The following is a 27542-nucleotide window of genomic DNA, read 5'->3' on the forward strand; positions in this document are numbered from 1 at the left end:
CTTTACTGTTCGCTGTTCAGCCACTGAAGACACAGCATCAGCTAAGGCCTCGTTTGACCTAATCAAATGCGTCTAATGGATTGAAGAACGGGAAGAAAGACAAATTGAAGCTATGAAGTGGCATGCCATCGCCATAGATCCAGCACCATCGGCAAAAAGGATGTGTGATTTTTATCCATAGTAAAATGGGAAGACTTGCAAACACACACAAACACACACCCGTCTCGTCGTGACATTTTGACGAGAGTCTAAATGTGGTTCAAAGAGTACTTAGCCCCCTGCTGATTCAGAGTAAAGATTTTGTATCCATATAATCACAAGTAATGATCAAAGCTTATCAATTTGTCAATCAAGCATACCCATCAATCCGGGTATTTTCACAAACACAAAACACAGTTATGTATGTATGTTTGCTCACATCACAAATAACAACAACAACAAAAGAATCTTATATTTGTATCTATAAAGTCTTTCAGCAGAATGTAGCTATATGAATATTGTGAAACCAAAACAATTTTCAGGTATTACGAGGATAAGGCATGTCCTGTGTGAGCTTTGCTAATCAATAAAATGATGAAACCAACAGTATTGGCAGGAGAGACAATGGCTGAAAGATGGTCTAGTGTCAGTGGAACAACACATGATAGAGAAATGGATCATTCACAAGTCCCGGTGCACACGGCGAAAAACATATTGAGAAGCGTGATAGCTAATAGTTCCAAGTACCAGGGACAAGGCATAGAATATGCAAGCATTATAGCCCAGAAAGTAGAGCAGCTGCATGGGTCTAATCTGATCTACTCTGACATGGAAGTAGACGCCGTAAGCAAACATGAAGATGGCAGCTGATCCACCGCGCAACACAGATCTGAAAGGATAAACACGTACTATATTTAAGCTAGTGTACTTTACTACTATGATAAGGACTACATGTTATGATAATTATGAGAGTTCTTATACTAGTATACTTTTATAGTGCTAATTGTTCATTTTATAGCATTACCCACAAATATGGGAATCATCTTGGTAGTTGGGTAACTTGGGTTTTTGATCGAACTGGACATATATGTTCATGGATCTGTAATGCCAAACTTAAAAGGACAAGGCAAACCTACCTCATTGCTAAAACAGACTGGATTTATAAAACAATAGGTAGGGAAAATGTAATTTACTGGAGGGGAAGTGATATCTATAACTTTCAATAAGAGAGTTATTATTCAACAGAAAATACATTTTGAGACTAAAATCAATACAACCCAACCAGTGTGGATTAATACACAAATAAAACCAGTGTGGGCTACAGGTCATGTTAGTAATTCTAAAGGAACTGAGTTAAAAGAAACTCAATATAAGACACAAAAAGAGTTATACCTCCATTCCCATTGTTGATCTTGTTGAAGGAGTTGAATATATGTAAAACTCATAGCCACAATTATAGTTGTTACACCGACCACAATGAAGTTTGTAAGCAGAGTGCTGAATGCGCCACAGACTTTTTGGTTCCACAGGCTTGCATATATGTAGTCCATTTTCCAGAAGATTGTAATGAAAGGTAAAATCCCCCCAAAAAACACTTGAGCAGGTGTCTTCCTGTACCAAGACTGTTGAGGAACCGTCCTTGGGATTCTGCTGGTAGCACAAACAGGTTGAACTGAAGCTCTAAAAAAATATCCCATCTTGCCGCCCACCATTAAAAATGTGTATGTGCCTATTGCCCAAACGAAAAGCATCAAAAATGTGGTGTAAGTTTGAAGGAGATCTGAGATCCCATCCTTTACTTGTTCTAATATATTCACTATATGAAATGTTAGGAAGGCTGGCACAAGGTACAAAGTCCCAGTCTGGACAAAACATTCTTGCTGCACAAACCATTAAAGAAGGAATATTAATAGAAGGGTATGAAATAAAACGGCACATGAACAGTGAATAAGCAAAATAAAACAAGTACCAATCCAGCTTCAGTATATCGACTTTGAAATGAAGTCGCAATGTACCCAGAAACCGCAGATGTTAGCCAATATATCACAAGAAGATGTTGAAGCAAAGCATTCTGGTTGCACGGAAATAGATCCCCTCTATATACCAGTATGAATAGAATGCAACATCTGCAAACAGATTATGACCATAGAAATATCAAATTATTAAGTTTACATGGAATTGAGATTGAAATTTTTTTTGAAGGAGACTAAAGGAACCACTAAATGGCCTCTTTTAAGTCAATAGCATGAAGAATAAGTCATCACAAAAGTTCTATTTCTTATTCTTTACCTTTTTAAGACAAATTTATTAGGCAAAAAGTTCTTAGAACATTTACCTTAAAAGATCCAAAAAGCAATTGTTGCAGTAGTTCTTTTTAGATAGGTTATTAGCAAGTCCACAAAGAATATGCGACTTCATGTGTATTTAATCCATATCAGAGCTCTGATAGAGTTCAATTGATGTGAGCACAGAATGTAGGAGTAATGGGGCCAGGCAGAAGTGGTGCATGAGATTTGTGACATAATTAGTTGGTGATCAGCAACAAATAATGGATAAAAAGTAAAAAGTAGTGTAAATTGAAGTTTTTAAAATATATGTTTTCTTCTGAAGTAGAATATGTTGTCTGGCAGAGCAGAGTTCAAGAATATCTAGGGTCCATGTTATAAGGGGTAGGACAATTTCTTAGGCAAAGTTTTGGGTTGGGGGCTTGGATAGTAGGGGAAGAATACGATCAATGTTTTCAATTAATCTTCTGACTTTACACACACAGCAAATAAGCACCAAATTTAGTGCAAAAAATGCTCTAGAATAGCTTACAGAATTAGTTGCTGAGTGCCAATGCCCAGGATAGCACCAAGTAAATAGGTGCGTGGAGGACACCTGCAAGCTTCACCATGGATTTGCTGCATACCTATCTGCCTTCTTTCTTCTCTTACAACTCTACTGAAATACCTGCAGTATAATAAATGAATTAGTTAAGCTATCATAATTGTCAATGGCATGCTGGCTAGCAATGCTTGCATAATGGATAAAGTTGCTTAGTAGGATACCGGTTGAGGTATAATTTTATCACCGAAAGAAGTAACCCAATCTTCAAGCAAATTGCAACATAATATAGGACTGAATATCTGAAATCCTTCCTTTCTTGCTTCTTTTTAACCAAATTGAGTTCATGGTCCCATTTATCCATTGAGGATGTATTCAAGAAAGCATGGGATGAATTGACTTCTTGGTTCTTCCAGAATACAGAATAAGTGAACTTGACATTGGATGAATGGGCAGGTAGAGCAGTGGATGAATGGGAGAGAGTCTCAATGAAGATGCCCTGAACTTGGTTTCCGATGTAATAGACCTCGAAGTTGACGTGTGAGAAAAGCCAATACATAGGTTCTAGATGGGTGTAGGGCCAGGTGTTTTGTACAAGATGGCCTACACGAGCGTACAACTTGATGCTGCTATAGTACATGTGATACCTGAACCTGTTTTTGATAGCATACCTAAACTTTGCAATTTCAGCTTCTGTCAAGTTCTTCTCACAAAGAGTTTCTTCATTTTTATCAACTTTAAAATTCAGCTCATATCGAGTATTGGTGAAGCAGTCACCCTCCACAATTTCTTCCAAGGTTTTCTTCCCATTCTTTACTGGATCTGCAATTCAAATTTCCATGCATTTGAACATGTACCTCCCATGTGATATCTTGAAATAAAAATTGAAGTCCTTAATGCCTAATAACAACTTGTTGCGGTTGAACTATAATATGACACTGGGGGAATTGATATTACAATAAGAATGTAAATAAATTACTTAGTATATATTGCATAATAACAATGTCTCTTCAGTTGGGCAGTCCATATTGCATAATACAGAAATTAATATTTAACAGAATAATTATTTTGATGTGAACATCACAACAATGGCTTTGGGTTTGGCAGTCCACACTGAAGAACTATTTAATAGATAATAGGTAAATGCTATGTTTGGTAGCATGGAATTGGAGAACAATTAGTTGAAAATTCCCCAGTATTACATAGCATAAATAGTTTTCCTTAAAAATATTCTCTCTTACTTCCTGGAGGGCAGAATGGCAGTTCAAAGTATGGTATTGCAACACTGCAAAAGAAGAATCCTTAAATCAGTAGAGAAATAAATTAAAACAAAATGAAATTCATAAAAAGTTGAACAAAAATGTTAGGCCAGGGAAAGCAGGTTTTCTCATCAAAAACCTGATTGCCAACAATGAACAAAAAGATCAAGAAACATGCATGAACATCATCACGCAATCAAGGAAAAGAAAGCATGAAACAAACTAAGAAACCCTAAGATTAAGCTACCATACATATATATATATAGGAATATCAATCTAATTTTTTGCAGACAATTTTATAATTGAAGGACTCCAGAAAATAACACTCATATCTTGCTCAATGTTGAATGTTGTAAGCAATTTTAATTGGTGACCTTCTTGAGATTGTGAAACAATTAATTGAGATGGATATTCTTGAATGAAAAAGATAATCAACCGAGGCAATCAAGAATGGTAAAGACCAAAGATAGCTACTGATGAAATAAAGCTACAGATTCGTATTCAGATTACATATCTCGATTGAAAAAGAATCAATAATCAAGTGAGTCAAGCAAGAATCGTACAGACCAAAGATAGCTACTGATAAAAAAAAGCTACAGATTCACATTCAGATTACAAATCTCAATTGAGAAACAATCAAGAATCTATAGCTGCGATTGAGTGGAGAATTTGCAGAGAATAGGAGTGATTACCATGGATCTTCATCAGAGAAAACCTTGTTTGCAAATACTGGTACTGGGTCTGTGACGTCTACGTCTTCAGTAACTTCGCTGCGATTCTTGTCTGGCAAATGTCTCACTGATCGAACTGAGATTAACAGAACTGTGAAAAGCAGAACAAACAAACTCACTGCAGAAATTCGATCCATCGATTTAGTGTGTGCGCCCGAGAGAGAGAGAAAGAGGGAGAGAAATGAAAGAAAATGGATATATCAATGTGTTTCGTGTGTATATATATAGAGAGAGAAAGAAAGAGAGAGAGAGAGAGAGAGAGTTTGAAGAAATTGAATTGGAGGGAAATGGGGAAAACGGGGGATGCAACAATATATGAATATATTTTTGGTGCAAGTATATGTATGCTGATCAGAACCGTTCAAGTCTCTGAAACAGATTTTAGATATGATGAGCTACTCACGGACGGTGTTAGATTCAATCAGAAGTAAGGCTGTGTGTATTGTTGTAAAAGTTTGCCTTTTTCTCCCTAGAGCGCCGTTAGCGAGACTGTGACCCTAATCTTTCATTTTCCCAGTTAGGTTAACTAGTAATAGGTTCACAGATTCAGTTTCTTATATTACTTGGATTTACCACGTGGTGGCATCTGATTGGTTCATATTTTCTTTTTTCAAGGCAAAGGAAAAAGAAAAAAGAAATCATGTTTTAACTGTTAGTCAATTTCGGAATTTTCTACTACTTTTTTTTTTTTGGCTTGCAATTTTGCCCAATGGCAATTGTAATTTTTGATCCTGTTATTTTTAATTTTCAAATAATCCTTTTTTATTTTCTCATATTCTTGATTTTTTTTAGAGAAGGATGTGAAGAATCTAGGTTGGTGTAGGATTTGTTGAATTTGTACTGATGTTAAAATTAGGATTGCCAAAAAAAATTGTTAGCACGGGTGAATTGGACCGGATGAAACTGAATCATACGTCTGGTCCAGTTCTACACTGAAATGATTAGGATTTTAAAATTTTGAGAATATTTAATACGATTTAGTTCTTATTTGCCGTGCTAAAGGACAAACTCAATCATTAATAATAAATACATAGATAATATATTTGCGGTGCGGTGTTTCTAACAGTTAGGTTTGATTCTAATATGTTTAGAACCCTTAGAATTGGTTTGATTCTTACTAATTTCAGTACCGAACCAAACGTAAGTTGAGCACTAACCCCAATCGGTTGAGTGCTCTAACATTCTCCATGTTTCTCAAGCATGGTGCTGCTAAGAATCAAGCCAGGAGAGAAACTTGAGCATTTAAGAATGGTTTAAGTTTCAACCCTTTCCAATAGAGTCATTACTCGATCTAAATCGTCGGGTACACGGAGATAGGGATGCTACCACTCTATATAACAATCAAGACACTACAATTATCAATGGACTATTCTTGATACAGGAATGTTAGAGTGATGTTCCCTGCAAAATCATATAAATCAATGGACTATACAAATTAATCAGAAGTAATGATCAAAGCTTATCAGTCTACTCTATCAATTAAGCATGCCCATCAATCCGGGTTTTTCACATTCACAAAATAAAAGGTCTTATTTTTGTATATATACAGTCCTTCAACACAATGTAGCTATATTAACTTTGTGAAACCAAATTTTTTTCCCAGGGATTGCAAGGATAAGGCTTGTCCTTTGTGAGCTTGCTTGAGACGTATGGGCTACCTAATCAATCAAATGTTGAAACTAACAGAATTGGCAGAAGTGTATTGGAGAAACAATGATGGTCTAGTGTCAGTGGAACACATGATAGAGAAATGGATCATTCACTCGTCCCTGAGGACTCCTCGGTACATGCGGCGAAAAACATATTGAGAAGCATGAAAGCTAATAGTTCCAAGTACCAGGAAGAAAGCATAGAATATGCAAGCATTATAGCCCAGAAAGTGGAGCAGCTTCATGGGTCTAAACTGATCTGCTCTGACATGGAAGTAGATGCCGTAAGCAAACATGAAGATGGCAGTTGATCCACCCCGAAACACAGATCTGAAAGGATAAAGACTACATTTAGGCTAGTTGTCCTTAAACATCTGATTAAGATCAGTTTTTAGTTCCGAAATAAAAGATAACATGCTGGTCTGTCATCAAGAGTTGTAAGACATGCAGAAACAGAAAGCCAATGGCACTGTTAAAATTGATGAATGGTACTTTACTTTTTATCTCATAATTAACTGCATATTATTATAATTATGAGAGTTCTTATACTAGTGTAGTTCTGTTGATGGCAAACTTCAAAGGACAAGGCAAAGCTACAATTGGTAGGGAATTTTTTTTTACGAAAGTGTTACCTATAACTTAAAAGAGTATGGCAAATGCATTTTGAGACTCAGGTCATGCCTAAAACTGGCCACCTGACTACTAAGCAGTTCCTGTTAGTAATGCTAATGGAACTGAGTTAAAAGAAACTTTATTAAGACACAAAAAGAGTTATACCTCCATGGCCATTGTTGATCTTGCAGGCAGAGTTGACTGTATGTAAAACTCATAGCCACAATAATAGTTGTTATACCGATCACAATGAAGTTCGTAAGCAGAGTGCTGAATGCGCCACAGACTTTTTGGTTCCACAGGCTTGCATATATGTAGTCCATTTGCGAGAAGATTGTAATGAAAGGTAAAAGCCCCCCAAAAAACACCTGAGCAGGTGTCTCTGTGAACCAAGATAGTTGAGGAACCGCCCTTGGGATTCTGCTGGTAGCACAAAGTGGTTGAGCTTTAGCTCTAAGAGCATGTCCCACCATGCCGCCCACACTTAAAAATGTGAATGTGCCTAGTCCCCATAAGAAAAGCATCCACAATGTGGTGTAAGATCGAAGGAGATCAGAGATCCCATCCTTTTCTTGTTCTAGTATATTCAATATAAGAAATGTTAGGAAGGCTGGCACAAGTAACAGGGTCCCAGTCTGGAAAACATATTGTTTCTGCACAAACCATTAGAGAAAGAAAATTATTACAAGCGTACGAAATAAAAAGGCACGTGAATAGTGAATAAGCAAAATTAAACAAATACCCATCCAGCTGCAGTATATCGACTGTGAAATGAAGTTGCAATGTACCCAGAAATTGCAGATGTGAACCAATATATCGCAAGAACAGAAGCAATCAAAGCATTCTGATTGCATAAAAATAGATCCCCTCTATATACCAGTACGAATAGGGTGCAACATCTGCAAACGAATTATGAACATGGAAATGTTAAATAATTAAGTTAACATGGAATTGAGATTGGCATAAAATTTGAAGGAGAGACTAAAGGAACCACTAGATGGCCTCTTTTAAGCTCGCTAACATGAAGAACAAGTCATCACAAAAGTTCTATTTCTTATTCTTTTACCTTTTTAAGAGAAGATTTTATTAGGTAAAAAATTCTAAAAACATTATACCTTACAAGTCCAAAAAGCAATTGTTGCAGTAGTTCTTTTTAGATAGGTTATTAGCGAGTCCACAAAGAATATGTGACTTACATCTATTAAATCCATATCAGAGGTCTGAAAGAGTTCTATTGATACGAGTACAGAACGTAGGAGTAATGAGACCACGCTGAAGTGTGCATGAGAGTTGTGACATAATTCGCCAATATTGAGCAACAAACAATGGATAAAAAGTAACAATTGGTGTGAATTGAAGTTTTTCAATATGTTTTTTCTTCTGAAGTCGAACATGTTGTATGGCAGAGCTGAGTTCAAGAAAATCTAGGGTCCATTTTATATGTGGTAGGACACTTTCTAAGGCAAAGTTTGGGGTTGGGAAGTTGGACGCTAGGGGAAGAATATGATTCATTGTTTTCAATTACTTCTGATTTTACACATGCAGCAAATAAGCACCAAATTTACTGAAAAAAAATGGTCTAGAATAGCTTACAGAATGAATTGCTGAGTGCCAATGCCCAGGATAGCACCAAGTAAAGAGGGGTATGGAGGACACCTGCATGCTTCACCATGGATCTGCCGCGTACCTATATGCCTTCTGGCTTCTCTTATATCTCTATTGAAATACATGCAGTATGGTAAATGAATATTAGTTAAGAAATCAAAATTGTCAATGACATGCTCGATAGAAAAGTTTGCATAAAGAATAAAGTTGCTTGGTAAGATACCGGTTGATATAATCCCTGAGGTATAATCCAAGCGAGAAGGTAAGGAATGAACCAGCAAATAAGATAGCGGTTGAATTTATGAAACGCAGTTTTTCATGCAGCTCTTGAAGGAAATTGAGGCACGTATATAAGAAAACATCGACTGAATCAACTTCTTGGTTCTTCCAGAATACAGAATAAGTGAACTTGACATTCTTGCCATCAATATCTTCAGGTAGACCAGTGGATGAATGGAAGGGATTCTCAATGTGTATTTTCTGAATTTTGTTTCCAATGTAATAGACATTGAAGGTGATGTGTTTGAAAAGATAATACCAATATTTTGGCTCGAAGGTGCTGGTGCCTTCTACAAGATGGCCTACACGAGCGTACAACTTGATGCCGTTATAGTACATGTGATACCTGAACTTGTTTTTAATAGCATACCTAAACTTTGCAACTTCATGTTTTGTCAAGTTCTTCTCACAAAGAGTTTCTTCATTCTTATCAACTTTAAAATTCAGCTCATATAGAGTATTGGTGAAGCAGTCACCCTCCACAATTTCTTCCAAGGATTTCTTCCTATTCTTTACTGGATCTGCAATTCAAACTTCCATGCATTTTGAACATGTACCTCCCACATGATATCTTGAAATAAAAAATGAAGTCCATAATGCATAATAACAACTTCTTGTGGTTCAGCTAATATTTTACAGAATAATTCTTTTGATGTGACCATAACAACAATGGCTTTGGGTTCGGCAGTCCATACTGAATAACTATTTAATAGAAAAGAGGTAATGACATATACTTGAACAATACAAAACTCTAATGCTATGTTACATAGAATGGAATTGGACAAAAATTAGTTCAAAAATTTCCCCAATTCCAACTCCAAGGCACCAATTCCATGGTACCGAACATAGCATAAATAGTTTTTCTTTAAAAAAAATCTCTTACTTCCTGGAGGGCAGAATGGCAGCTCAAAGTATGGGATTGCAACACTGCAACAAAAGAAGTTTTAAAAATCAGTAGAAATATTAGGCCAGAGATAGCATATCTCATCAAAAACATGATTAACAACAATGAACAAAAAAACTCAAGAAACATGCATGAACATCGCAGTTAATTTATTGGAAAATCCAATCAAGAAAAAGAACACGAGACAAATTAGTAAACCCTAAGATTAAGCTAACATCTATATATAGATAGATAGAAAGATAAACATAATTGAATATAAATTTAATTTTTCACAGATAATTTTATAACGAACCCTAAGATATCACTCAAATCTTGCTCACTATTGAATGTTTTAATGAGATTGTGAAACAATTGAGATTGAAATTCTTCAATGAAAAAGATAATCAATCGAGCAACCAAGAATCGTGCATATCAAGAATATATAGCTGCAATTGAGTGGAGAATTTGCAGAGAATAGGAGTGGTTACCGTGGATCGTCATCGGAGTAAACCTTATTTGCAAATACGGGTACAGGATTCGTGACGTCTTCAGGAACGTCGTATCGACTCTTGTCTGGCAAATGTTTCACTGGTCGGACTGAGACCAGAATTGCTGTGAAAAGCAGAGCAAACAGACTCACTGCAGAAATTCGATCCATCGATTTTGTGTGTGTGAGAGAGAAAGAGATCGATTGATTGAAATGGAGGAGGAAAATGGATATATCAATATGTGTTTTGTGTGCGCGTAACGAGAGAGAGAGAGAGTTAGTTTGAAGAGATTGAAATGGAGGGAAATGGGGGGAGAAAGGGGATGCAACAGTGTGTGTTGATCAGCACCGTTCAAGTCTCTGATGCCAGATTTGAGATGTATATCGTATACTAACGGACGGTGGTAGATTCAATCAGAAGTTAAGGCTCATTAGCGACAAGGTTCGTTCGTTATAATGGGCCTAATTTTAGTTTAACTAGTAATCGGATTCACCGCTATACGTACTTTGACTTGCCACGTGGCAGCTTATGATTGGTTCAGTTGTTTTTTTTCTAAAAACTAAAAAAAAATATAAATATAAAAAGAAAAAGAAAAAGAAAAAGAAAAGGAAAAGGAAAAGGAAAAGGAAGAACAATATTATTCAGATCTTTGGCATTTCTTGTATCTAAGATGATTTTATCTCTTTTATTGAATTAGTTTTATAATATGATATCATCTTTGGTATAATAGTAGGTTAATTTGGTATTATATTATAATAGCTTTAATGTTAGAATCATAGTTAAATATTAGATTAAATGGTATAATGGGAGAAAAACTGTAATAAGATGCAAGAGTAACTAAGTAATCAAATGTTTCAAAAAAAAAAAAAAAAAAAAAAGAAGAAGAGGAAGAAGAAGTAATCAAATATTAATACACAGTGACCACTACCCTTTTTCTGTCGGATATTTGAATCTCAAGTATAGCTTTTTATGCATAATTGAATACATTATACGGGTATTGCTTATATACATAAATTGAATACATCGAATTAATCAATATATATATTTGATCTCTGTTATACTTTACACCAACAAACACATATCTCACTGTATTAATCCGAAATATATTCATTTTATTCATGCTTATACGAGGATTTGAACCATCCATCTTTTATTATAAAAAGTAAGAAAGTACCATTAGGTCACACCATTTTAAATTAATCTAGCTTAAATACTATCTCATCGGGCAAAAAATATTGAAGGAGTTGGAGCCCACAATGGATGAGTGTGTATGGCTTCAAAGTCAAATTGTTGTGAAGTCTGTTTGATAGCGCGGTTCATTGTCTAGAACTATCTTAATGTTGCTCATGGAATGCAAACAAGAAGAAATAATTTATTACTGTTACAACGGCAAAAGCATAATTGACAGTGTGAAGATTGTGAAAGTGTTTGCCAAAAATCAGTTTGATTGGAAACTGGTTTTACCATCTGCACTGCATTTACATTCAAGTATGTCACGGCCAAAATGATCTCCCATAACACATTGCCAACTGCTTTCATGGCCTTTGATTTTCGTAACATATTTAAACACGGGATATTCAGTATGTCTAGTACATCGGACAGATTACAACCGTTGTATTATACACGCGCTATATGAATGGTTGCGGTATATATTCTCCTTTAAACACTATGAAGTTATGAACTACGTACTACAGTCTACATGCTAGGGTTTGGCTTTTAGTTGAGATTCTCCCAAGGTTGACAGCACATAAAGCATCGTACAATTACAACCTGCTAGCCTGCTGCACCCAACATGGGTGTTGCAAGCCCAAGGTCAGCAGCATATCCTATATATACAAAGTTACAACACACACATACAGATATTGTATAATTTGTATATAATCTGTTTCCTAAACACAAAGTTGTGGTTTCGGAGCAATGAATGGACACTTTGAATTTAAATTTGAATTTGAATTTAAATTTGAATTAGTTTAAAATTTAAATTAAATTTACTCTACTCTCAATTTCAAGAAGTCTATTTAATCTTTTCAAATGCAACATAACATTTTACTTTCCAAACATAAAAAAGAGTAAATATTTGTGTTATATGAATTGGACCGTCAAAGAAAGTCAATTCATTTTTCATCCCAAAAATATAAGGAAAATTTTGTTTGTTATTATTATTAATCCTAAAAGCCTTGTTTTTCAATGAGGTAGTGGTCAACTACAATTTTTATTTATTTATTTATTTATTATTACTATTATTATTATTATTTTTGTCAGACTACAAATGGACTCTCTTTAGTTTCTAATGCTCAAACAAATTTTCTTTAATTTTGATTATCAAATGAAAGTTTTAGTTAAATTAAAGTTTCTTATTAGTTTTTTATAAGGATTTTATAATTCATTTGAACTCCCGTCAAATTCAATTACATATAAATTAATCATTCCAAATAATAGGAGATTCAATTTATAAATTAAATCAATAAGTATTAGTGTTATTATTGTTATTATTATTTTGAATTTATTCATTCCAAATAATAAGAGATTCAATTTATGAATCAAATCAATTATTATTATTATTATTGATATTATTAGTTTGAGAGGGACTAAACCTCACTTGAATTAAAACGTTGTCATATAATATTATTTTCATTTTTCCAAACACACTTTCTATTTACCATGGAAACAATTAATAGTGTTCATCAGTATTTTTCTCCTTTTCCGATTGATTTGAGGAAACTTTATTAATAATAGTGTTCATCACTATTCCAAATGATTTGTGGAATTTTAATTAATCATACAATTGGAAATTAATTAATTAAAGGTTAGCCGGTGAGCATAATAATAATAATGTATGATTGGTGAACAACTATTGACGTGGGTCTTTCTCACGTGCAAACGACTTTGTGCACGGATGACCAGAGCAAGAACAGAAAGAAGAACATCACAGCGAGAACAACGAATCAGATTCCAACTCTCAGTTCTCTCTCCTCTCGATTTCTCATCAGTTTCATCGCTTCTTCTCTCTCAGTCCCAGCATCATCGTCTTTTTTCAACGCTACTCTTTCTCTCTCTCTTAAATCATCTCTCTAAACTTTATATATCTCAGATTCACGATTGGGGCAAGAATTTGATTGTTCAGATTATCAGATTTGGGTATATGTGAGGTTCACGATCGTCTGATTCTCTCTGGTAAGCCACTCAGATTTTACATGCTCTTCTCTCTCTTTATATTTCTTTATCTCTATATTTTGATTTCTCATTGCGACGAATCTTTATATATGGTTGCAGGAATGTAAATCGACAGAACTCGCGTGGTCGATTGATGTAAAGTCTTTGAAGTTAGATTGAATGGTTTCTTTCTCGATTGGTACTCCACACACTAAACTTCGCATATTATTTGATTTAGGATAGGGGTTTTGTTGGACTTTTTGTGCAAAACTGTCTAGTGTATGTTAAAATCACTAGCACCTCTTGGATTCTTGATTGATGTTGGTATTTTGGATTTTTGGAAGATTTGGCTGTTGGGTCTTTGGTTTCTGATCAATCTAGAATTTCTGTACACTCCCACATGGGAAAAGCAAAAGCCCTATGTTTACACAACATCTCTTGATGATGTTCATTTCGTTATAAATTGGTTTTGTCTGAGTCTTGTAATTGAATTTGATAGAGTAGCTTCCGCGGATTCTTTGTTTGGTTTTGATGGGTATGGAGTACCTCCCTGTTGAGGTCATTGGTAACATACTGTCCCGGCTTGGGGCTGCCCGAGATGTTGTGATAGCATCTGCGACTTGCAGGAAATGGCGAGAAGCTTGGCGAAACCACCTCCACACAATTTCATTCAATTCCAATGACTGGACTGTTTATCATGATCTCACAACCAGTAGACTGGAAATTCTTATCACTCAGACGATTTTACAGACGACGGGATTGCAATGCCTATCAATTATTATGGATGATGTTGATGAGTTCTCAGCTGCCCCGGTGATTTCTTGGCTCATGTACACCAGGGAAACATTGAGGCAATTGTATTACAATGTAAGGACGACCCCTAACATTAATATTCTTGAAAAATGTGGTCGGCAGAAGCTGGAAGTTTTGTCTTTGGCTCATAATTCTATTGCAGGTGTTGAACCCAGTTATCAGAAATTTCCCTGCCTGAAATCTCTTTCTCTGAGTCATGTTAGTATCTCGGCACTGGATTTGAGCCTCCTGCTCACTGTCTGCCCAAAAATTGAGTCCTTGGTCCTTATCAATCTAGATATTGCCATGTCAGATGCACAGGCGACAATGGAACTGAGTAGTCCATCTTTGAAGGAAATCTATGTTGATGCTATCAGTTTAGACAAATTTATATTGGAGGCTGATAGCCTTGAGAAGTTGCACTTGAAAGACTGTACACTCGAGGTTTTTGAGCTAGTTGGCAAGGGAACCTTGAGGCTTCTTAAGATTGATGATGTTAGTGTCATTCATCTTGATATTGGCGAGAGTACTGAAAATCTCGAGGTCGTGGACGTTAGCAATTTCACAATAATGTGGGCAAAGTTCCATCACATGATCTCAAGATCATCAAAGTTGAGAAGGCTTCGGCTTTGGGGTGTTGTATTTGATGACGAGGATGAGGTTGTGGATTTGGAGACAATATCTCTGTGCTTTCCGCAATTAAGTCATCTGTCTTTATGCTATGATCTAAGAGATGGAGCACTTCAATATGGCTTGCAAGGTACATCTCAATTGGAGAATGTAGTTGTGTTGGAACTGGGTTGGACTGTAATCAGTGATCTATTCTCACACTGGGTAGCAGGGCTTCTTGAAAGGTGTCCCAATCTCAGGAAGTTGGTCATATATGGAGTTGTTTCAGAGGTCAAAACCCATGAAGAATGCCAGTTGGTAGCCAACTTTACCTCATCCATTGTTAGGCTCATGAGAAAATATATGCATGTAGAGATTCAGTTTGAATATGAATAGAAGTTTTGGTGGATGCCTTTACGGTAATTCAAGTTTTTTTTTTTCCTGGATGGGTTGTACAAGCAGCTGTATGATGTTCTATGGGGAAAATCATGTTTTGTTCTTTTTCTATCTTTTCCCTTTGCGGATAATTCTTTTTGGCTTTCAGCAAATGTCAATTCACCATATTTTTTTGTGTAGAAATGCATTTACTGCTTTAATTTATTGTTTCCTCTGGGAATTTGCTTCTGGTGTGAATTCTGTCATGCACTGGCTTCTACCTTTCCCTCCCCCACGTGGGGTGAGGATGGATATTTGTTTCTTTTAACTACAGTTAATCTGCTTGACTGGCGATTTTCTTCTACTCAAAAGTTTTTTATTTTTTGACAAAAACCTTTAGATATTTGATTTGGATGGTCTTGAAGGTCTTGTTCTTGTTGCTTCTCTCAATAAAAAATGTAATTATCAATCATCTTTACATTTGGTCACTCTTCTTGAAATTTCTTACGATGTGAGGGATAAATACATTTGCCTAGATCAAGAAACATAAATGATAGTAGTAGGGTATTTGTTGATTGTGGGACTAGTATTTCTAGTCCTGCTTGTTCAAATTCGTGACAATGTCATGGTAGAATACACCTGGCTAGATCAGGAAGCATAAATCGTAATAGTAAGGTTTTAATTGATTGTAGGACAACTGTTTCAGATCTTGTAGAACCAAAAGACTAAAGGAGAAAATGTTATGTGGACTTGCCATTAGAGTTTTGGTTACTTCACTATCTTGTCAGAAAAAGAAACATGGCAAAATGCAGATGCACCACTGACCAGAGGTCGGTAAATGGGGTATGAGATGGGGAATCAACTTTTATTTTGATGAATAAGTTCATCAAGGCCTTTTGCTACTTGAATAAACTGTTAAACTTAATGGTAGCTTATTGTAGTTCTTTTGGGTTTGAATCAATATTAGACGTAGGAATGTAAGACTTAACAATGCATTGGCTTGGTTCCTCTCATTTCTGTTGGTAAACATTGTATACGTCTTTTATTTTTGAAAAACATCTTACTGTTTCTTTGATAAAAAATGACTGAATATTCTATATAATATGACACAAACTATACATAGTGATGCTTCCAGCTATGAAGGCTTGAATACTGCGAGCCATGGGGCTTGAAGAGAAGCACTAAGAAGGATGAAGTTGAAAATTAAAGGAAAGCACTAACTTGACACCTATAAGTGGTCCTAATTTGGAGATTAACTTGGATGCCAAGCAGAACCATTCTCAATACATTTGAATAAACCAGTATTATAAAACCCGTAAACTCTACCTGCTCTAGAATCAAGTAAATTTTTAAAAATACTCCCATGAACCACTCAAAATTGCATTATGATTTGATCATACAAGTTCCCCTCATGTTGGAGAAAACTTGATTTCGAGTTTTGTAACACTGAAGCATGACGACCTCAATTAGTAGCTGATAGGATTTTACTCTCTCAGAGGCTGATCATGAAAGATACACATTAGTGAAAAGAGCGAGAGAGCATGCAAGTTCCTCAATCTTAAGCTCTTTATAAAGAAATTGAATTCCATGAGAAAGAGGAACTAAAATGAACAGTGAATTTTTTCTATTGGGATCCATGAAGTTTAGAGAGTCTGAACAAACTAGGGAACAAAATATTATAATTTATAAAGGTGATCACCTTACTGGAGATTCTCCCAAAATTGATCTTGGACCCATCTCCAATGCTTTACTTAACATAAGGGGAGAAATTTTCGTATTCCTAAGAAGTGGCCTTCCCAATATGCTCTCTGCATGCTACATTAGTATCCCAACTATTTTCCTGAAGAGTGAAGCCTCCACAAAAATTTCCTGAGGAAACCTTCAAATTTTTTTTTTTCCTAATGAGGCCTTATTTGAAGAATAAAATTTCTAATCCCGGAATAGCTTTATTTTGTTTTATCTAATGATTATATGTTGTTCTTGCATAATCGATATTCTCTTAATAATTCATTTGTTTTCCTTTGCTGGCAGTTGATTCTGCCATTTGGGTTGAACCAAAAGAAGAGGATTAGGCTCCCCAGTTTGAGCCATAGCATCTTTTTTGGTATCTCAATCCTAAGTCCCTTTTACCATATTTAGGAATTATATTTGTTCCATCTTTTTTCCACCCAAGCTGCAAATGTTGGTTTTTTTTTTTTTTTTTTTTTTTTGATAAGTAAATGTTGGTTTTTTTAAGGATTCAACTTTAAGCATTTAATTATGGAATGAATTGTCTTCTACTGCCATTTCTTTTGGAGCATACTAAACCTCTTTTCCTATTAAATGACATTGTTGCCTATCAATGAGCTTGCTCTTCCTTAAACAGAGTTTCTTTGATGAAGTCTCCCACCCCCAACCACACACACACATGAGAAGTTTTAAGATGGCAGATTCCCTTTGTTGTGTAGTGTAGGCCTCATGAATGTTTGGGAATCCTAGGATGGTACTTTGGGTAGAAATGGTATCAGAACGCTATATTTGGTTGCGGGAAACCTTGGGCCAATAGAAATTTCCTGAAATTCATTCCTGAATATAGGTTTTGGATGTGATGCCAAGCTCTTTACTTGTACCAGGGGATACTTGTGTTAATTTCAGTGCATGTCAATGTCGTCACGTCATTAGGAATTATTGGAAGAACAATAGTAATTTCTAGCGCAGGACCTCAGGTAAGAGAAAAAGTAATTTATTCATCTTCCTCGATTAGGTTGACCATACACAGCAACCTCGTAAAGTGTAGTATGCTTTTTCTTTAAAATGGTAATTATACTCATTTTTTTCATTATCATATTTATGATATTATTTCTTTTAAGTTAGCTTCTATCTATGTCTTGGTAGGAATCATGTAAGCAACTTTGTGATGAGGAAGCTTTAGAATAATGCTCCAGATAAGAAGGTAATATTGTTCATGACATTAAATCTTCTCTTTGTTTTGCTATTAGTTTGTTGATGCATGTTGCTATTCTTGTAGTGAAGTTTCTAGACTTTCACATATATATTCCATTCCCATATTCAGTGGTGAAGTTTCTAGATTTTCACATATATATCCCATTCCCCTATTCGTTGTTATAGTAAACACCAGTTCCATCTGTACATCTATGGCATGGGATGTGAGCATTATGACAATAGCTTTTGGGCATATAGGAACTGCACTGAGTCGACTCATCTGTTCTCATGCTTTATCAGCTCACTTCCGATTGATCTACTCATCACAGTTGTTTCATCCTTGTTTTGGCACAGATGCATATACTACTATTCTTTGGATAAGTCATAAGAGCAAGGATAAATCAATCTATGATGTATTAGATATCATATTTGAAGCAAGAGGGGGTGTATTTTCTTTGGTCTTTTGAGGTTTCATGGTTGCTGTTGTGTGATTTTTTTTTTTTAAGTTTATGTAAGGTCTTCTTGCATGTTCCAAATACATACTTCAAATGTTTTCAGGCCTGTATGATTTTTTTTTTTGTTTATGTAAGGTCTTCTTGTATGTTCCAAATACGTACTCCAAATGTTTTCAGGCCTGTATGATTTTCTTGTTTAGGTAAGGTTCTTTTGTATGTTCCAAGTACATATTTCAAATTTTTTCCTGGCCCTAATGAAGAAATATGTTCTTCTTCCTTCCATCCAAAGCTAACTTGATCTTAAGTTTGACCATATTCTTCAAACTATTAAATCATGCCCATGACCTCATCTTTTTATCCTCCATTTTCTTTTTCTCATTTTGACTGAAAAAATGACGATTGTTTGCAACAGTTAAGTGGCTGTTAGTAAATTGCTTGACATGCCATAAACCCGTAAATTTGATGTGGCTTAGAATGATTTTTTACCGAATATAAACATTTAGAACTAAATTCTATGTGGACTGCTCTTTTATAGTTGAAGACGGTGAAGGAAAACTACATTTCAAAGTAAAAAATAAAAATATTATGATATTATAAACCATATACAAATATTTGAGGGAAGGGCTTTGAAAAGGATTTGAGGGTTTTTTGAGTCACTTTATGTCTAAAACATTTGGAAAATTATCTTGGCAATAAAGCAGAAGTACCTTTAATTCCTTCTACTGTTGCTAAATGTTGCATAAATATTTGTTATGTGCCCTTGCGCTCCTCAGCTGGATGTTTGACTTGTTGATTTTGTCCATGGAAGCTAAATGTTGACCATCCATACAAGAGAGTAAGATGGACATCTCTTCTTACTTTCTGGAAAAACTGTTGTTTCCAGGTCGAGTGACCCTAGACAGACCCAGCCCTTCTTTTGAGGAAAAGAATGGAGCAACACATATTCACCTCGAGGACAATGGATTGAGAAAGTTTACAATCCACTGATACTTAAAAGTGACCTTTAATTAATTGATTGTTTTTTCTTCTTTACTTCCATCTTCATGTAAACATCAGTACCGACAGATGAAACTATTGCGCTATTTGATTCTCCAGACAGGTAAGAAATTAAAGTTAGAATCTTACTAACTGCTGGGGTTAGAGTGTCTTTCATGCTTCCTATGTCCTCTTTTCCCACCATGAATTCTTTCTCCTTGTGGTTTATTAGCCAAATAATGGAGCATAAAAAATTTTCTACAATTTGCAAGGTTTTGTATGTGGCACATATATTATCTTTCTGTCACTCCTCTACCCTTGCTCTCTGTAGGGATGCTACCAGGATACTGCTGGAGGTTGTTGAAATCAAGGCTGATATCTATATTAATATGGAGTTGGCAGAGATAAACATAGAAGTATGTAACTGACTTGTATTACTCTTTATTTATTATTTTTCATTGCAATTTTCTGCAACCCCTTTATTAGTTGTGCCGTCTACCTGGGACGGGTTGGGAAAGAAAAGTTTCTCAGATGCTATAGAGAGGCAACTTTAAACAGTTTTCTCTGGTAGATTGCCAGTAAGGCAGGTTTAACTACAGAAATTGTCTAGATTGATTACCTAGTTTTAATTTCTTCATTTCTTCAGAACTGTTTATCTATAATACTGGTTGCCCTTGCCCAATGAAAAACAATGACAGGCCATTAAGGGTGAGAAAGACGAGGCGCATTGAGTTTTGCTTTCATTTGTTTTCACTTTATCTGGTCTTTACTGACTCTGTTAAAAGTAATGGCAGTGTGTTACATTTTTATTTGTGGTCCTTTAAATAAATGCAAGCGCATGTTCATTTGATTCAAAACAGGGGTTACACTTGACGATTTTGGGAATTCATTTGAGATAGATGATGGAGCTATTGGATAGCTCTCTCTCTCTCTCTCTCTCTCTATATATATATATATATATATATATGAACTCAGTTATTGACCAACCGTCTATGTTACTACCCTTTAAGGTCCAAGACAGATTTCGTATAGTTACTAATGATGGAAGAAGCTTTTTAAGAATGGACTCCCATACGCAATCTTCGATCAACTCGTTCTGTGAGCTTGAGGCAATCTCTGAAGAACGTGTTTCCAAAAATATATATTTTATTTGAGATTGCAAGAGCATTTTGCTATCCTGAGTTTATCATTTCGATAACATTGTGCCAATTGTAAAACTGATTCCGGTCTATGTTGTTAATGATAATTGGCAGAGCGGCACATAACGATGACGAAATCTATAACACCATTCAATGCTTGATTAGTGTTTGATTGGTGCAGTGATTCTGCACTTTGTGCTTTGACATAATCTTAACTATTAATGTCGATGAGAGAAAATTTTCATGGATTAATTCGTGTTCTCCAGTTGCTTGGCTGGTAACTTGTGTTATCAACAACTGTGTATCGAGATCAAATTCTTACAGTTACTGATTTCCAGTTTATGTGTAAGTATGTTCATGCTTAATTTGAAGGTTTTTAAATGGATTATTTGGCATTCTTTCATAACAGTGATGGAATCCACATAGTTCTTATGGTGTACTGGTCTGTGCCATTCAAGTGCATGTAATGGATTTGGATCTATTAAAGATTATGAATCAGGTTTGGGAGCCACAGTCTCCACACTAGTTTTTAGTGTTTATTATTATTGTTAGTATTATTATTTTTGGTCAGACTAGTAGGAGTAATAGGCTGTACTATTTGCTACTTTTGGTTACGGTCATGGTACCATGGTACTGATATTAAGGTGGTCACAATATTGGGGGTTGAGGCAGTTGGACTACTCCCCTAAAGGAAATGCAGATAATCAAGTTTAGGAATTCTGGAGTTTGGGTTTCCACATGGAAATAGGAACTTACAGCCTCCCTTTGCTTGACGTGAAACCAATTGATTTGCTAATCCAACGAAGATCCTACATCCACAAAAGCTTAGAGTTTCTCTCTTATTCTGCAGTGGCCACTATAGCTACTAGCAAACCAACTACAAGATGTCTTTCCAAGGGACTAGAGTGGTGAAAACATAAGCTGCTTTGCACTTCCAATTCTTACAAACAATACCAAGGCCCCTCCTTAGTAATAGACACCCACTGTACGTTTAAGTTTATTTTTGTTGATGCTACCCTTACAATTACTTTATACCGTTTCTTACTAGGTCCTGAGTCATAGTTCAAGCAGTATGAGAAACTAAATAGATGAACTGTTTTGATACTACAAACTCTGGATTAGGAGTAAGGAACCTTGGTTCTGCTCAAGCAGAAACACCAAAATAATAGTTGCACCGCATATGTAATAGAAAGTGGTTCTCTAACATGTATGAACTTCATTGATTAAAGATCATCCTTGGATTCTGCCAGGCATTCTGTTATAGATGTTGCCTTTTACTTACAAGGATCTTCTAAACATAGATTTGAATCTGAAATTTTCACTCTTATTGCGTAATGGAAGCCTGTAGGCTCCACATTTGCTTCTGTCTTTTTTTTTTTTTGAAATTTTAAGCAAATTGTATAAATGAAAAAGGATTACAAAAAAGGCCTTCGGCCAAAACAGCCCTGAGAGAGGGCAAACAAAGCCCATAGGCTACCAACCCGAAGCTATTAATTAATAGCTAACCCAAAGCTAAAGCCCAACCCAATAACAAAAGATCTTCAGATAACAGCTGTAGCCGTTACTAGATGATCAACACAGATCCGGTGAGCAAATCTTACAATGAGAGAGATCCTCTCTCCATTCTAAGTCCGGTGGCCTTGGCGGCTGTCTGCAAGAAGAGGGGGAGAGATTCCGACTGCTCAGAATCAATCTAGAAACCGTGCATTCTTTTAGGCAACCCAAACGAAGTTTGCTTCTGTCTTCTCTTTGTTGATATGAGAAGCTATACAGTGCATCAAAGCAAATGTATAAACATTAAATTCATGGCATTGGATTCATTGGATTCACTACCGGCATTAAATTCAAATGGCTGACAACAGTCTTCATGACTGTGTACCTAGGGGTTCACTTGGTCAATTACATGTCCTTTAATAACTATGCCTGGGACTGGTTGCCAAAGATAAGTTTCTTGGAAGCTATTGTTACTTTGGTTGTTCATGACAGTATCCTTTAATTACATGTCCTTTGACTCAAAACAGTGGGTTACTGTTGTCTGTGTAGTCAATTTGAGACAGTTGAAAGGAGCTTTCGGACATTGTGCCATTTGAATCCCTTATTCCGGTATACGTTGTTTATAAAAATTAACCCAGAGGCACAAAATTAGATGTTCATTGACAAGATCTGTAACACCATTCTAAATTTGATTAGCGTTTGATTGGTGCAGAGATTCTGCACATTGTGCTTTGACATAACCTTACCTATTAATGCTGATGAGAGAATTTTTGCATGGAGTTAATTTTTGTTCTCCAGCAGCTGGTAAACTTGCGGTATCGAGATCAAATTCTTACAGCTATCTGGTTTACCTGTAAGTATGATTTTGAAAGTCTTTAAATTGGTTCTTGGGTATTTACAACTTTGTGACATTATTAAATAAACTCTTTAATAACAGGGATGGAATGCACATAGTTCTTGTGATGTTCTGGTCTTTACTATGCATCTAGTATGGGAGCCACCTCCACGCTAGTTTTTAGTGTTTATTATTATTGTTGTTATTCTTATTATTGTTATTTTTTATCATTATTGCTATTATTAGTATAAAAGGAGTTTTTGGACATTGTGTCATTTGAATTACTTATTCCTGTCTATGTTGTTTATGAAAATTAACACCGATGCACATAATTAGATGTTCAATGACAAGATCTAGAACATCATTATGAGTTTGATTAGCATTTGATTGGTGCCAAGATTCTGCACTTTGTGCTTTGACATAATCTTAAAAGGAGTTTTTGGACATTGTGACATTTCAATCACTTTGGCATCAGCGAAATGCTGGTGGGAGAATTTTGCACGGAGTTAATTTGTGTTCTCGAGTAGTTGCTTGCCTGGTAACTTGTGTTATCGACAATTATGGATCGAGATCAAATTCTTACTGTTATCGGATTTCCAATTTACCTCTAAGTATGATCATGGTTAATTTGAAAGTTTTAAAATGGGTTCTTGGGTAATTTTTCAACAACTCTGTGACTAAAGTAAATTCTTTAATTACAGTGACGGAATGCACATAGTTCTTGTGATGTGCTGGTCTTTACCATGCAACTAATGTGGATCCGTTAAAGAGTGTGCATCTAGTATGGGAGCCACCTCCACACTAGTTTTCAGTGTTTATTACGGAGTATTATTATTGTTATTTATTATCATTATTGCTATTATTATTATTATTATTATTATTATTTGGTCAGGTTAGTAAGAGGAGTAATAGGCTGTACCATTTACTAATTTTCATTAAAGTCGTGGCTGTTGGACTACTCCCTAAAGGAAATTCAGATAATCAAGTCTAGGAATTTTGAAGTTTGAGTTTCCACATGGTAATGAGAACCCTACTAGTTTGTTCATCCAATGAAACTCTCTAGTTTTTAGTGTTTATTATTATTGTTGTTATTCTTATTATTGTTATTTTTTATCATTATTGCTATTATTAGTATAAAAGGAGTTTTTGGACATTGTGTCATTTGAATTACTTATTCCTGTCTATGTTGTTTATGAAAATTAACACCGATGCACATAATTAGATGTTCAATGACAAGATCTAGAACATCATTATGAGTTTGATTAGCATTTGATTGGTGCCAAGATTCTGCACTTTGTGCTTTGACATAATCTTAAAAGGAGTTTTTGGACATTGTGACATTTCAATCACTTTGGCATCAGCGAAATGCTGGTGGGAGAATTTTGCACGGAGTTAATTTGTGTTCTCGAGTAGTTGCTTGCCTGGTAACTTGTGTTATCGACAATTATGGATCGAGATCAAATTCTTACTGTTATCGGATTTCCAATTTACCTCTAAGTATGATCATGGTTAATTTGAAAGTTTTAAAATGGGTTCTTGGGTAATTTTTCAACAACTCTGTGACTAAAGTAAATTCTTTAATTACAGTGACGGAATGCACATAGTTCTTGTGATGTGCTGGTCTTTACCATGCAACTAATGTGGATCCGTTAAAGAGTGTGCATCTAGTATGGGAGCCACCTCCACACTAGTTTTCAGTGTTTATTACGGAGTATTATTATTGTTATTTATTATCATTATTGCTATTATTATTATTATTATTATTATTATTTGGTCAGGTTAGTAAGAGGAGTAATAGGCTGTACCATTTACTAATTTTCATTAAAGTCGTGGCTGTTGGACTACTCCCTAAAGGAAATTCAGATAATCAAGTCTAGGAATTTTGAAGTTTGAGTTTCCACATGGTAATGAGAACCCTACTAGTTTGTTCATCCAATGAAACTCTCTAGTTTTTAGTGTTTATTATTATTGTTGTTATTCTTATTATTGTTATTTTTTATCATTATTGCTATTATTAGTATAAAAGGAGTTTTTGGACATTGTGTCATTTGAATTACTTATTCCTGTCTATGTTGTTTATGAAAATTAACACCGATGCACATAATTAGATGTTCAATGACAAGATCTAGAACATCATTATGAGTTTGATTAGCATTTGATTGGTGCCAAGATTCTGCACTTTGTGCTTTGACATAATCTTAAAAGGAGTTTTTGGACATTGTGACATTTCAATCACTTTGGCATCAGCGAAATGCTGGTGGGAGAATTTTGCACGGAGTTAATTTGTGTTCTCGAGTAGTTGCTTGCCTGGTAACTTGTGTTATCGACAATTATGGATCGAGATCAAATTCTTACTGTTATCGGATTTCCAATTTACCTCTAAGTATGATCATGGTTAATTTGAAAGTTTTAAAATGGGTTCTTGGGTAATTTTTCAACAACTCTGTGACTAAAGTAAATTCTTTAATTACAGTGACGGAATGCACATAGTTCTTGTGATGTGCTGGTCTTTACCATGCAACTAATGTGGATCCGTTAAAGAGTGTGCATCTAGTATGGGAGCCACCTCCACACTAGTTTTCAGTGTTTATTACGGAGTATTATTATTGTTATTTATTATCATTATTGCTATTATTATTATTATTATTATTATTATTTGGTCAGGTTAGTAAGAGGAGTAATAGGCTGTACCATTTACTAATTTTCATTAAAGTCGTGGCTGTTGGACTACTCCCTAAAGGAAATTCAGATAATCAAGTCTAGGAATTTTGAAGTTTGAGTTTCCACATGGTAATGAGAACCCTACTAGTTTGTTCATCCAATGAAACTCTCTAGTTTTTAGTGTTTATTATTATTGTTGTTATTCTTATTATTGTTATTTTTTATCATTATTGCTATTATTAGTATAAAAGGAGTTTTTGGACATTGTGTCATTTGAATTACTTATTCCTGTCTATGTTGTTTATGAAAATTAACACCGATGCACATAATTAGATGTTCAATGACAAGATCTAGAACATCATTATGAGTTTGATTAGCATTTGATTGGTGCCAAGATTCTGCACTTTGTGCTTTGACATAATCTTAAAAGGAGTTTTTGGACATTGTGACATTTCAATCACTTTGGCATCAGCGAAATGCTGGTGGGAGAATTTTGCACGGAGTTAATTTGTGTTCTCGAGTAGTTGCTTGCCTGGTAACTTGTGTTATCGACAATTATGGATCGAGATCAAATTCTTACTGTTATCGGATTTCCAATTTACCTCTAAGTATGATCATGGTTAATTTGAAAGTTTTAAAATGGGTTCTTGGGTAATTTTTCAACAACTCTGTGACTAAAGTAAATTCTTTAATTACAGTGACGGAATGCACATAGTTCTTGTGATGTGCTGGTCTTTACCATGCAACTAATGTGGATCCGTTAAAGAGTGTGCATCTAGTATGGGAGCCACCTCCACACTAGTTTTCAGTGTTTATTACGGAGTATTATTATTGTTATTTATTATCATTATTGCTATTATTATTATTATTACTATTATTATTTGGTCAGGTTAGTAAGAGGAGTAATAGGCTGTACCATTTACTAATTTTCATTACAGTCGTGGCTGTTGGACTACTCCCTAAAGGAAATTCAGATAATCAAGTCTAGGAATTTTGAAGTTTGAGTTTCCACATGGTAATGAGAACCCTACTAGTTTGTTCATCCAATGAAAGATCTTGTATCTGCGAGAGCTCATGGTTTTCTCTCTTGTTCTGCAGTTGCCACCGTATCTGCTAGCAAATCAACAACCAAAGTCCCTTCCTGGTCCTAGATAATGGTCCTAAGTCAGAATTTTAGCAGTTTGAAAAACAAAATGGATCAAATGGTTTGGTTCTACAGTTTCAGGCTCTGTTATATATGCTGCTTTTTTCTTGCTAGGATCTTTTAAAACATAGATTTGATTCTGAAATTTTTAGTGGTATTATGAAGGGGAAGACTGTAGGCTCGACATTTGCTCTGCTGACTCTTTGTTGATATGAACAGGTGTGCAGTGTGTCCCTAAAGCAAAAATACAAATGTAACCCATCACCAGCACCAGCACCAGCACCAGCACCAGCACCAAATTGAATTGGTTTCATAAAACTTGGTGGATAACATGTCCTTGTCAGCTTGTCCGCGCAGGTTTTGATGCTTACTTCCCTACTTAACCGCAAATTGATCTTTCTGGTCAATTATTTCCTGATATATTTAAAAAATGGTCAAGCAGAGTTGTTAGATAACTAATAGTCTCATTATGGAGGACAATGACTTTTGATAACTTGTAGATTATGCAATTCCATTATAGATAGCATAAAGCTTTTACCCAATTAGAAATTGCCAGGGGCATTTCATTTTTTAAGTTATTAGAATGGGAAAACAACAGTACAGTGTGACATCAATTTACATTATAAGATGGTAGCTTCTTGCTAATGTTCGGTACCACATGACATTAGACAACTTAA

General features: G+C 35.3%; 3 protein-coding genes across 3 annotated transcripts; 1 reads left to right on the forward strand and 2 right to left on the reverse strand.

Moving 5' to 3' along the window:
• Positions 1-373: 373 nt before the first annotated feature.
• On the reverse strand, positions 374-5078 carry LOC132295590 (transmembrane 9 superfamily member 5-like). Its single transcript, XM_059793899.1, has 7 exons — positions 4757-5078; positions 4047-4090; positions 3030-3627; positions 2797-2931; positions 1949-2105; positions 1372-1859; positions 374-868 (listed from the first exon to the last, which is right to left on the reverse strand). Exons 1-7 carry the CDS (start codon positions 4930-4932, stop codon positions 661-663), a joined length of 1806 nt encoding a protein of 601 aa, XP_059649882.1. The 5' UTR covers positions 4933-5078; the 3' UTR covers positions 374-660.
• A 1476-nt stretch (positions 5079-6554) lies between these two features.
• On the reverse strand, positions 6555-10481 carry LOC132295591 (transmembrane 9 superfamily member 4-like). Its single transcript, XM_059793900.1, has 7 exons — positions 10312-10481; positions 9824-9867; positions 8885-9461; positions 8650-8772; positions 7799-7955; positions 7222-7709; positions 6555-6774 (listed from the first exon to the last, which is right to left on the reverse strand). The coding sequence occupies exons 1-7, from the start codon at positions 10479-10481 to the stop codon at positions 6555-6557; spliced, it is 1779 nt and encodes a 592-aa protein (XP_059649883.1).
• A 2698-nt stretch (positions 10482-13179) lies between these two features.
• LOC132293291 (F-box/LRR-repeat protein At1g67190) lies at positions 13180-15465 on the forward strand. Its single transcript, XM_059790718.1, has 2 exons — positions 13180-13485; positions 13585-15465. Exon 2 carries the CDS (start codon positions 13996-13998, stop codon positions 15259-15261), a length of 1266 nt encoding a protein of 421 aa, XP_059646701.1. The 5' UTR covers positions 13180-13485; positions 13585-13995; the 3' UTR covers positions 15262-15465.
• The last annotated feature ends 12077 nt before the right edge of the window (positions 15466-27542 follow it).

Source organism: Cornus florida, unplaced genomic scaffold (genome assembly GCF_030987335.1).
Source record: "Cornus florida cultivar Cherokee Brave unplaced genomic scaffold, ASM3098733v1 CherokeeBrave_3.0.0_Hap2_Chr02, whole genome shotgun sequence".
In the NCBI taxonomy this organism is placed as follows: Eukaryota; Viridiplantae; Streptophyta; class Magnoliopsida; order Cornales; family Cornaceae; genus Cornus; species Cornus florida.

Excerpts from the sequence above, each read along its gene's own strand:
- LOC132295590 (XM_059793899.1), bottom strand. The coding sequence starts at position 4,932 with ATGGATCGAATTTCTGCAGTGAGTTTGTTTGTTCTGCTTTTCACAGTT. Across the intron at positions 4,091-4,756 it reads TTCTCTGATGAAGATCCATG|TGTTGCAATACCATACTTTG; the intron begins GTAATCACTCCT and ends CTTCTTTTGCAG. Across the intron at positions 2,106-2,796 it reads GGCACTCAGCAACTAATTCT|ATGTTGCATTCTATTCATAC; the intron begins GTAAGCTATTCT and ends ATCTGTTTGCAG.
- LOC132295591 (XM_059793900.1), bottom strand. The coding sequence starts at position 10,481 with ATGGATCGAATTTCTGCAGTGAGTCTGTTTGCTCTGCTTTTCACAGCA. Across the intron at positions 9,868-10,311 it reads TACTCCGATGACGATCCACG|TGTTGCAATCCCATACTTTG; the intron begins GTAACCACTCCT and ends CTTTTGTTGCAG. Across the intron at positions 7,956-8,649 it reads GGCACTCAGCAATTCATTCT|ATGTTGCACCCTATTCGTAC; the intron begins GTAAGCTATTCT and ends ATTCGTTTGCAG.
- LOC132293291 (XM_059790718.1), top strand. The coding sequence starts at position 13,996 with ATGGGTATGGAGTACCTCCCTGTTGAGGTCATTGGTAACATACTGTCC.